The sequence below is a fragment of the Mobula hypostoma genome, chromosome 1 (assembly GCF_963921235.1).
Source record: "Mobula hypostoma chromosome 1, sMobHyp1.1, whole genome shotgun sequence".
NCBI lineage: Eukaryota > Metazoa > Chordata > Chondrichthyes > Myliobatiformes > Myliobatidae > Mobula > Mobula hypostoma.
Window position 1 is genome coordinate 20,640,683 of NC_086097.1, and position 12,716 is coordinate 20,653,398.

The window sequence follows — 12,716 nt, forward strand, 5'->3', positions numbered from 1 at the left end:
GTTAAAGGACCTCAGTCTCAGGAAATAGAGACAGCTCTGACCCTTCTTGTAGACAGCCTCAGTGTTCTTTGACCAGTCTAGTTTATTGTCAATTCATATCCCCAGGTATTTGTAATCCTCCACCATGTCCACACTGACCCCCTGGATGGAAACAGGGGTCACCGGTACCTTAGCTCTCCTCAGGTCTACCACCAGCTTCTTACTCTTTTTCACATTAAGCTGCAGATAATTCTGCTCACACCATGTGACAAAGTTTCCTACCGTAGCCCTGTACTCAGCCTCATCTCCCTTGCTGATGCATCCAACTATGGCAGATTCATCAGAAAACTTCTGAAGATGACAAGACTCTGTGCAGTAGTTGAAGTCCGAGGTGTAAATGGTGAAGAGAAAGGGAGACAAGACAGTTCCCTGTGGAGCCCCAGTGCTACTAATCACTCTGTTGGACACACAGTGTTGCAAGCACACGTACTGTGGTCTGCCAGTCAGGTAGTCAAGAATCCATGATACCAGGGAAGCATCCACCTGCATCGCTGTCAGCTTCTTCCCCAGCAGAGCAGGGTGGATGGTGTTGAACACACTGGAGAAGTCAAAAAACATGACCCTCACAGTGCTCACTGGCTTGTCCAGGTGGGCATAGACACGGTTCAGCAGGAAGATGATGGCATCCTCAACTCCTAGTCGGGGCTGGTAGGCGAACTGCAGGGGATCTAAGTGTGGCCTGACCATAGGCCGGAGCAGCTCCAGAACAAGTCTCTCCAGGGTCTTCATGATGTGGGAGGTCAATGCCACCTGTCTGTAGTCATTGAGGCCGCTGGGGCGCGGCATCTTCGGCACAGGGACGTGGCAGGATGTCTTCCACAATACAGGAACCCTCCAGAGCCTGTATTTCTTTCCTTTCATGTCCTTTACCTGTCGTAATGCATACTTCTTGAAGCTTGGTACAGTTTCAAATTCCAGAGCTAAGGAAATAGAACTACAACCTGATATTTACTTTTCAGTTTGAAATGGGTTCCTGCTAGTTTTAATAACATGTGATGCAGGAAATAAGAGGGTGAAGTCATCTTACAGTAAGTATTGCTGAGATGATGTTCCATGCCCAGTGCAAAGCTGTGTTGAATGGAAATATTAGACAAGGAATACTAACACTTTGTGTTCTAGCTGAACAGTGGCTTCCACTTATAATATTTCAAGTTATGACATTTCCTGCTGGAATCAAAAGCATTGATTCATGTGTTAAATTTGCTGAAAAGTTACGTTCTTTTGAACTATGTTTATTTCGTAAGTTATCTCAAATTTCTAGACAAGTTGGAGGTGGAGAACAGATGCTTAGATAGACAAGCCATGGAAGAATAGAGCCCTTGTGCCAGCAGATGGGATTAGTATGGATGGGGAAAATGTTGGGAAGGATGTGATGAGCTGAAGAGCCTGTGTCTATCCTATGTGATTCCATGATTCTGTGATTTTAGAACTGCCTGCTACCTGAACCAGTGACAGCTAAGTTGTAGATCGGACCGTTTAGGAAACCGTTTAAGGTTTAAAATGAATGACATATTTTTGGCCTTATCTTGCAGAATTTTACAAAATATAATGGAACATAAACCAAAAACGTACTACATACTTGCGTTGGATGAGTCAAAGCACACATTGAAAGAGTTGGTTAAGGTAAATGCCTAGAGATCGTTGCTCAGAATATTTCCATATGGCTTTTTGACAGTGCGATGTGATCTTATGAAGTAATATAAAATCAAAATCCAAAATACAGATGTTCCAGAGAGGGACCACTTGACTTGATTTTGATACAGTACCTATAAAAAGTATTCATCTACCTTGGAAGTTTTCATGTTTTATTGTTTTACAACATTGAATCACAGTGGATTTAATCTGGCTTTTTTGACACTGATCAATAGAAAAGGCTCTTTCATGTCAAAATGAAAACAAATTTCTACAAATAGGTCTAAATTTATCGCAGTTATTAAACACAAAATAATTGATTGCATAATTACTCACCTCCTTCAAGTCAGTTTTTAGTAGATACATGTTTGGCAGCAATTACAGCCATGAATCTGTGTGGATAGTTCTCTATTAGCTTTGCCAATCTGGACACTGCAATTTGTCCCCATTCTTCTTTACAAAACCGCTCAAGCACTGTCAGATGATATGGGGATCGTGGATGAACAGCCATTTTCAAGTCCAGCCACAAATTTTCAATTGGATTGAGGTCTGGACTCTGAACTGGCCACTCCACGACACTAACTATGTTGTTTTTAAGCCATTCCTGTGTAGTTTTGGCTTTATGCTTGGGGACATTGTCTTACTAGAAAATAAATCTTCCCCCAAGTCACAGTTCTCTTGCAGACTGCATCAGGGTTTACTTCAGGATTTCCCTGTGTTTTGCTGCATTCATTTTACCCTCTACCCTCACAAGCCTTCCAGAGCCTGCTGCAGTGAAGCATCCCCACAGCATGATGCAGCCACCACCATGCTTCATGGTACGGATGATGTGTTTTTGATGATGTGCAGTGTTTGGCTTACGTCAAACATAGCATTTAGTTTGATGGCCAAAAAGCTCAATTTTGGTTTCATCAGACCAGAGAAACTTCTTCCAGCTGTCTTCAGAGTCTCCCACATGCCTTCTGGCAAACTCTAGCCGATACTTCATGTGAGTTTTTTTCAACAGTGGCTTTTTCTTTGCCACTCTTCCATAAGGTTGTGACTGGTGATGCACCTGGGCAACAGTGTGCGCAGTCTCTCTCATCTCAGCCACTGAAGCTTGTAACTCCTCCAGCGATGTCATAGTCTCTTGGTGGCCTCCCTCACTAGTCCCCTTCTTGCACGGTCACTCAGTTTTTGAGGACAGCCTGCTGTAGGCAGATTTACAGCTCTGCCGAATTCTTTCCATTTTTTGTTGATTGACTTAACTGTACTCCAAGGGATATTCAGTGACTTGGATATTGTCTTGTATCCATCTCCTGACTTGTGTTTTTCAATTCATGGAGTTGCTTGGAGTGTTCTTTTGTCTTCGTGGTGTAGTTTTTGCCAGGAAACTGACTCACCAGCAGTTGGATCTTACAGATACAGGTATATTTTTACTACAATCAATAGAAACACCTTGACTGCACACAGGTCTCCATAAACAGATCTCCATTTAACTAATTCTGTGACTTCTAAAACCAATTGGATGCACCGGTGATGATTTGGTATGTCATATTAAAGGGGGGAGTGAATACTTATACAATTAATTATTTTGTGTTTTATATTTGTAATTAATTTAGATCACTTTGTAGAGATCTGTTTTCACTTTGACACGAAAAGTCTTTTTCTGTTGATCAGTGTCAAAAAAAAGCTAAATTAAATCCACTGTGATTCAATATTGCAAAACAATAAAACATGAAAAATTTCCAAGGTGGGTGAATACTTTTTATAGGCACTGTATTATGAAGTGTTTAAACAACATCTCCATCCATCTGTACCAAAAGCAAGCTGGGTGAAAATTGCCAATGAACAGCCTTAACCTCATTCACTTTTTTTCTTCAAAGAAATCCATATTCCTATGTCAACTTCACCTTTCTGTATCAATGGTTTTCTCTGGTGTTTGTTAGGATATGGTAGGGATATTTGGCTAATTTAGATCTCCACTCAAGTCTTTTTTTCTTATGAGAGGTATGGCTTATTTTAGAATCATGGAAAACTGCAACACAAAAACAAGTCCTTTGGCCCATCTAGTCCATTAATCTGCCTAGTCTCATCGAATGCATGGGCCAGAGCCCTCCATACCCTTCCCATCCATGTACCTATCAAAATTTCTGTTAAGTGTTGAAATTGACCCCCACACCAACCACTAGCATTGGCATCTCGATACATGCTCTCACGAACCTCTGAGTGAAGAAGTTCCCCCTCATGTTCCCCTTTAAACATTTCACCTTTCACCCTTAAGCCATGACATATAGTTGTAGTCTCACGCAACCTCAGCGGAAAAAGCCTGTTTGCATTTACCCTTTCTATACCCTTCATAAGTTTGGATACCTCTATCAAATCTCCCCTCAATCTTCTACATTCTGGGGAATAAACTCCTAACCTATTCAATCTTTCCCTGTAACTCAGGTAGTCAAGAGCTGGCAATATCCTTGTAAATTTTCCCTGCACTCTTTTAATCTTTTTGACATCTTTCCTGAGGTAGGTTATCAGAACTGGACACAATACTCCAAAGTAAGCCTCGCCAATGTCTTATACAATTTCACATAATATTCCAACTCATGTACCCAGTACATTTATGATGAGCAATATGCCAAAAGCTGTTTTTATGATCTGATCTAACTGTGACACCACTTTCAAGGAATTGTGAGTCTGTATTCCCACTGCACTCCTCAGTGCCCTACTGGTCCCCAAGTAAGATGTACTCTGGTTGGTCCTCCCAAAGTGCAACACCTCTCACCTGGCTGCATTAAATTCCATCTGCCATTTTTCAGTCATTTTACCAGCTGGTCCAGATCCCACTGCAAACTTTGATAGTCTTCCTCACTGTCCACTACACTCTTCAATCTTGTTGTCATCCACAAATTTGCTTATCCAGTTTACCGTATTATCATCCAGATCGTTGATATGGATGACAAACAACAATGGACTCAGCACCGATCAATGTGGAACAGCACTAGTCACAGGCCTCCAAGCAGAGAGACAACATCTACAACCAATCTCTGGCTTCTTATGCAAAGCCAATATCCAATTCAATTTACTACCCCATCTTGAATGCCAAGCAACTGAACCTTCTTGACCAACCTCCCATGTGGGATCTTGTTGAAGTATTTGCTACAGTCCACCTGGACAACATCCACTACCCTACTTCCATCAATTTTCCTGGCAACTTCCTCAAAAAAACTGTATTAAGATTGGTTGGACATGACTTACCATGTGCAAAGTCATATTGACAATCCTCAGTCCCTGTCTATTCAAATACTTACACATCTAGCCCCTTAGGATTCCTTCCAATAACTTTCCCACGACTGTTGTCAGGCACACTGGGCAATAATTTCCTGGCTTATTCTTCGAGCCTTTCTTAAGCTACAGAACAACATTATTTATCCTTCAATCCTCTGTCACTTCACCCATCGCTAAGGACGTTTTGAATATCTCTGCTCGGGTCCCTGTAATTTCTGCACTTGCCTCCCACAAGGTCCGAGAGAACATATCGTCAGGTCCTGGGGATTTATCCACACTAATTTGCATCAAGTTAGCAAACACCTCCTCTACTGTAATCTGTATAGGGTCCATGACCCTGCTACTACATTGCCTAAACTCTGTGTCCATCTCCTGGGTAAACACAAATACAAAAATTCATTTAAGACCTCCCCCCATCTCTTTCAGCTCCACGCATGGATTACCACTCTGACCTTCCAGATGACCAATTTTGTCCCTTGCTATCCTCTTGCTCTTAATATATCTGTAGAAAAGCCCCAAGGATTCTCTTTCACCCGATCTGCCAGAGCAACCTCATGCCTTCTTTTAGCACTCCTGATTTCATTAAGTGTTCTCTTGCATTTCTTTTCCTCCTCAAGTACCACATTTGTTCCTGTCTGACTATACCTCTTAGGTACCTCCTTCCTTTTCTTAATCAGGGCCTCAATGTCTCTCAAAAATCAAGGTTTCCTACACCTGTTATCATTGTCTTTTATTTTGATAGGAACATACAAACTCTGTACTATCAAAATTTTACTTTTGAAGGCACCCCACATACCATGTACACCTTTGCCAGAAAACAACCTATCCTATTCCACACTTGCCAGATCATTTCTGATACCATCAAAGTTGGCAATTTTTATACTTTATTAAAAAATATATTTAATATATAGCTATTTGCCTAAGCATCGCACCCAAAGGCTTAATTTCAAATGACTTAAGATCAAAAGAACGGAAACTAGTTGGCTGTGTAAATTTGATTCTATAGCTGGGACTAGACCAAACAGAGTTATACATCCTACATGCTTATGAGATTATTGTTCATTACCTGGTTCTGGAGGCCCAGGCTGCTCAGCTTTAAACTTGAAATAGTTTTTCATGTGCTTTGAGCCAGTTTGCACAGTAAATGCTTGAGTGATAAGGAGAACATATTTTATGCAGGGGATTTTATCTGAATGTAATTCTCTACCTCGGAGGGCTGTGGATTTTTCAAGGCTGAGATGGGTATATTTGTGGACACCAAAGGAATTTAGATGGGGATCGGTTTGGAAACTGGGCTTGAAGCACAAAATGAACAATGTCATTATTCAATGGTGCAACAGGCTTAAAAAACCCTAAGGCATTCTATTCCTATGTTCTTAAGTAAAGTGAAATTAGCCCTATGTTGAGAACTAAATTTAATAATCAGAACATTCTGATAGTAATAGCAGTTTTAAGAATTTGATTCAATTTAAAACTTTTGGACATCAGTTTCTTGCTTTTAAAAGTGACATTATTCTAGATACTGTGAAAATGCATGTCAGGTGTGTGGGAGATCCATGAAGGAATGTGGTGCATCAAACCTGGGTTATATTTTCACATATTAAGTTATACTGCATGGAAACAGGCCATTCAGCCCAACTTGTCTATGCTGTCATGACTATCTATGCTAACCCCATTTGCCCTTTCTACTTTAATTAAACTTTGGGCAGGGATAGTAAACTAGTCATCACAGAGAGCGGGGTATATTTAAGGGGGAAATTCTAGTTCAGAGTAAAATTTGTTATGCTTGGATGCTAAAGCAGTTGTGCAGCCTTTATAGATGATTCCAACCTATTTCTTGGCTTGTTTTAAGAAATACATTCAAGACCAAGTGAGAGATAATAAATTTGAATTCAGAATGCTGCCTTATGATGAAATGAGAGACTAAAGCACTGTTGGCTCATCGTGTGACGAACAGCCACCATTTTCTGGTTCTTTCAGTAACTTTCAAAGAATAAAAATATATTCTTATCTACAATAGTCCCACAACCTGTAATCCAGATTACCTAATCATTTACTTAATTTCTGTTTATAGTCATAGGGTAATATAGCACAGAAGCAGGCCCTTCTGCCCCACTGGTTCATGGCAGCCACAGCATTTCCCCAGTTTGTCCATTTGGGTGCATTCAGCCCATAACTCTCCAAGCTCCTACCCTCCATGTCCTCTTAAGTGTTACAGCTGTACCCACTTCAACCACTTCCTCTGGCAGCCCATTCCTCCGCAGCTGCCTGTGGCAAAGAATTCCACAGATTCATCACTCTCTGGCTAAAGAAATTCCTCCTCATCTCCATTCTGAAAGGACTCCTCTCATTCTCAGGTTGTGTCCTCTGGTCTTTGACACTCCCACCATAGGAAACATCCTCTCCGCATCCACTCTATCAAAGCCTGTCACCATTTAATAGCAGGAATATATATGTATTCCTTCTTTATTAATTTAATAAAGGGCTTTGAGAAATTTAAACTTATCTTGCTATACAGACATTTCCTCTTAATTTGCATTACTATATCAATGTAGAAATCACAATAATTTCTTTAGTGCATAATTCTACATTAGACAGTGCCTTCAATGACAAAGCATTTGCAGGATCTAAAAAACATGCACGTTAACCTAGAATCTAAAAATATTGTTATAAGAGGCATAGTTGATATTGTGATTATTCTTACAGGCCATCAGTAAACTTGGACCAGGCAAGATCCAGCATGTCCCACAAGAAGATGCCCTGCTGTATAGTGAATTGACAGTAAGCTCTTCTTCTTTGGTTTCAACTGTTTTGATGTTATTCAGCTGAGTATCAAACAAGCAGAGTGACATTTTCTCACTTGGGACACCAACTTCCAAATGGGAAGGAGTACACCATATGAACATTCAACCTCCAGTGTCACTCTCCCTGTCTGTCTTCAGTAAAATACAAACCTTTTATCCAAGAATAAAGCATCAACACAAAAAAAATTCTGCTAAAGATTAAGGGTCTTGGCTTAAATTGTCGACTGTTTATTCCTCTCCATAGATGCTATGTACTTGTTGAGTTTCTCCAGCATTTTGTGTGTTACTTTGGATTTCCGGCAACTGCAGAATCTCTTTATGCTAATTATTACAATACTTTACAACATTAATAAGTAAAGCAAAATATGGTAATAAATGTATTTATGCAACCAGTGCTCTTGAGAGGTTCACCTCATTATGCAATGCTTTCTATGAATTGTGGTTTTCTTTTGAAGCAAGCTTTTATAAGGTTCATTTCTCTTTCAACGGTTTCTCATTAGAGGTGTATGTAGTCAATTTCAGAACTTCACACAAATGAAATGGTCTTAATTGATGAAACACTGAGAGGAGACTTTTCAGGTGATCAGACCATGTTCACTACTGTAAAGTCTTATTCAGCAGGAAATATGCTGTAGGAAATAGACAGAATTTCAATTCAATTACCTTTGCTGACTTGGATTTCCCCCTAATTTTGGCCATTTTGTTTTGAAACTGGTACTTCTAGTGTATTCCAATCAGATAGCTGTCTGGAGATTATTCCTTTTCCATTTGCCCATTCATCAAAAAGTCAGTTCTTGTTTGGCAATGGCAATGATGCTTTGTACATCATTCAAGTCATTATGGAGACATAACAGACAGCAGATGCTGGAATCTGGAGATATAAAACAAACTTGGAAGAACTCAGCTGCTCAAGCAGTATCTGTGGAGTTAAAGGGATGTTAATGTTTTGGATTGAAACTTCACAGCAGGACTAAGGGTTGTTGAGGGAATCATCAGAATATTGAATTGAAAGGGAGGTCTGAGACAGAGATTAGCAGGTGAAAGTTGGTACAGATCGACCTTCACTAATCTGACTACCTGTAATCCGGTTCCTTGGATAATCCGACAGTGATTGTGCTTAATGTGATCCTTCCGTAATTCGTCATTTTCACTAATCCGGCACTCCTCAGGTCCCAGTGGTGCCGGATTAGTGAAGGTCGACCTGTAGCAGGTAAGAGGAGCATGATGGTCAAATGAAGCCATTTGCTGGAGGGGGAGAAGAAAGTGTTGAGACAGAGGCTGGTGGGTGAAAGTATAAGAAGAGACACACACAAAACACTGGAGGAACTCAGCAGATTAGGCAACATTTATGGAAAAGAACAAACAGTCGACGTTTTGGGCTGAGACCATTCTTCAGGACTGAGAAGGAAGGGGAATGATACCTGAATAAAAAAAGGCAGGGGAGGGCAAAGAGGCTCGATGGAAGGTGATAGAAGCCAAGTTGGTGGGAAAGGTCAAGGGCTGGAGAAGAGAGAACCTGATAGGAGAGGAGAGTGGACCATAGGAGAAAGGGAAGGAGGTGGGAACCCAGGGGGAAGAAATAGGCAGGTGAGAAAAAGTTCAGAGTGCAGATAGAGGAAGTGGTGGGGAATTTGTTTACTGGAAGGAGAATTTGATACTCATGCTGCCAGGTTGGAGGGTACCCAGACGGAATATAAGAAGTGGAAAAAAATCAGGCAGATGGGCCATGTAGGAAAGAAGGGGGGAGAAGGTTGGTGTTGAGTGGAACAACATAATGAAGGGACGATTTGTAGATGGAAACATATGTGAGAGGGGTTAGGAAAGGGATAATAAACCCAGATAGGTAGATAAGTGGGTGATGGGCAGATGGAACCAGGTTTGGGAGAGTGGTTAGTCTAGGTATGGGGTGAATGGAGGAGGGATGGAAAAGGTGAACAAAGGGAGGGATGCTAGATGGACTGCCGGAAATGGGAAAGAAATGCTGTGGGTGGATTACCTGAAATGGAAAAATTCAGTATTTTTGTACCTTTGGCTTATAAGCAACTCCAGTGAAATATGAAGTGTTGTTCTTCTGGTTTGTGAATGGCAGGGGAAGAATGTTGAGGACAGACACATTGGTGTGGGAATGGGGAAAGGCAATTGACACAACTGTCTATATTTAGGAGGGAGATTGAAAATATGGCTGAGTGGTGCCACAACAACAATCTCTCACTCATCATCAGAACCTGATTATTGACTTCAGGAGGAGAATACCAGCGTTCCATGAGCCAGTCCTTATTAGGGAACAGAGGTGGAGAAGGTCAGCAACTTTAAGTTCCTCAGTGTTATTTTGTTCAGTGGATCTGTCCTGGACCCAGCACAAAAGTGTAATTATGAAGGAAGCACGGCAGCACCTCTATTTCCTTAGAAGTTTGCAAAAATTCAACATGACATCTGAAAGTTTGACAAACTTCTATAGATGTGTAGTGGAGAGTATATTGATGGGTTGCATCACCGCGTGGTGTGGAAACACCAATGCCCTTGAATGGAAAATCCTACAAAAAGTAGTGGATATGGCCCACATTGGACATTGGATATGGATATGGACATTGCGGCTATAGCATTCCTCACCATTGAGCACATCTACACAGAGTGCCATCGCAGGAAGGCAGAATCCATCGTAAAGGACCCCCACCACCCAAGCCATCAGGAAGAAGGTTCAAAAACCTCAGAATACGCACCACCAGGTTCAGGAATAGTTATTACCGCTCAACCATCAAGCTGTTGAACCAGAAGAGATAACTTCACGCGCCATATCACTGAACTGTTCCCACAACCTATGGACTCACTTTCAACAACTCTTCATCTTGTGTTCTCAATATATGTTGCTTATTTATCCATCCATCCATCTATTATTTTTCCTCTCTTTTTTATTTGCACGGTTTGTAGTCTTTTGCGTGTTGGTTATTTGTCCATCCTGTTGGGTGCAGTCTCTCATTGATTCTGTTGCGTTTCTCAGATTTACTGTGTATGTCTGCAAGTAAACAAATGCCAGGGTTGTATATGGTGATGTATATATACTTTGATATTAAATTTACTTTGAACTTTGAAATGGAAGCTTAGGAAGGCTGTTGAGGACAGACCAGAGGTGCTCCAGAAGATGGTTGCTTGGTCTGTGCATTGTCTCACTAATGTAGATCTTGTCGTTATTGCCCTGGACAAGGCTCACTCAAGCTCTTGAGTGCACTCCAAAGTTGGTAACTTGGGTAAGTAGCAGTTTAGCATTGGCACATAACAATAAAGTGTTCTCATACTCTGCATTTACAACCTGCGGCAGTGATGGCCATTACACGTATGTGTTGTGAACTCAGTGTTGATCAGTAAAGAATTCTCTGCTGCATTATAGTAGTGGTGAATTAAGTTATTCATGCCAGTTCAGGAGCCTGATAGTTGTTCCTGAATCTGGTGGTATGGGACCTATGGCTTCTGTACCTCCTGCTCAATGAAAGTAGTGAGAAGAAGCTTCTTTGAGGACCATCACCTTGTCCTGGTGGAGAGGCTTGTGAGTTCCTGCGATCCAGAGAGTGATGCCATTTGGAGTTTAGCCATCTGGCGTTTAGCTCCTGATAGGGTCACCCATGGCAGTAAAGTCAACAGGGAGGTTCCAGGCAAAGAACAAGCCAACCAAGAACTCAACGGTGGAGCTAGCGGAGGATGATGACACATCACAATGGCAGTGAAGACAGAGGAAAGCAGCAACAGTGAAGGGTCTCCAGTCATTTTGCATTCCGTGTCACTAGACATTGACCCCAATCTATCTGGTGGCTGCCCATGCTTCAGCCTCCCCACATTAAACAAAGTCACGTACAGGTATTCCCCTTTAAGGGAATCTACTAACAACTACTTAAGAGAGCATCATACTCAACCTGAGTGATGGCACTACTAGTGCATCCTACTAGCATGCCCTGGATGATAGATACTGCTTTGCTGTGGCAGTGCCCCTTGTAAATGTATTCAAATTGGCTTAAATCATTTGGTTCTTGTGCCAGAGTAGTGTATGTGGATATAGTTATGAACTTTCCCAGGAAAGTACTCCATGTCAGCTGTTGTTTATAGACAGCTACAGATGCCACTTCTTTTAAAAGAGTTGTGACTCAGCTGCTTTAATAATGTTTCATTTCATTAAACAGAAGAATATTCAGTCTAAAAATAAGTGGTTTTATATGGCCAGTGCATACCATGTCTTGCTCCTAGCACCCAGCTCCCAACAATGCCAATGTTGCTCATATGTGACAACCAAAATAAAAGCAAACTGTTTATTCTCAAATATTGTTGTTGTTGAGAGTACCTTTTTCTGTAATGTTCAAATTGTCAGATCTTATTTGATTGACTTGTGCTTCTTTCCAAAAGATGATTTTGTTCCATTGAACTTTAGATTCTTGGCATGCTGCACTGGGTTGATTAGAAACCACCAGTGGGAAGGGACTGGGCTGCAAACAGTGTGGGAGGGAGGAGAGCAAGAAGGTGAAAATGCTGGAATGAAAATGTAGGCTGAAATTAGGAAATGAAGCTGAAGAAAATATTCAGGGAGTTTCAGAGAAAAATTAGAGTCCTACACAAGTTACACTAGTTTGAGGTTATTGGAAGAGAAGGCTTGGAACAGGAATTTCTGCCAAGCATGTAGTGTACGTTGATTGGGGAGGAAATGAAGAGGAAGCATCATATTCTATACAGTTATTTCAAGTAATATGCATTACAAATGCTCACACAAAATGCTGGAGCATCTGTGGAGGGAAATGAACAGTCAGCGTTTTGGGCTGAGACCCTTCAACAGGACTGGAAAGGACAGGAGCAGATTTCAGAATTAGAAGTTGGAGGGAGGGGAGGCAGTACAAGCTGGCTAATGATAAGTAAACGTAAACACGAGGAATTCTGCAGATGCTGGAATTTCAAGCAACACACATCAAAGTTGCTGGTGAACGCAACAGGCCAGGCAGC

The 12,716-nt window shown here is 41.3% G+C and overlaps 1 protein-coding gene across 1 annotated transcript in view; it reads left to right on the forward strand.

Annotated features, from left to right (window-relative positions):
* Positions 1–12,716, forward strand: part of ak7b (adenylate kinase 7b) — a 69,593-nt gene that overhangs the window by 21,015 nt on the left and 35,862 nt on the right. Inside the window, exons 8-9 of the mRNA XM_063058902.1 lie at positions 1,572–1,662; positions 7,642–7,716. Of these exons, the coding sequence (XP_062914972.1) occupies positions 1,572–1,662; positions 7,642–7,716 (166 nt within the window). The remainder of the gene's footprint in view (positions 1–1,571; positions 1,663–7,641; positions 7,717–12,716) is intronic.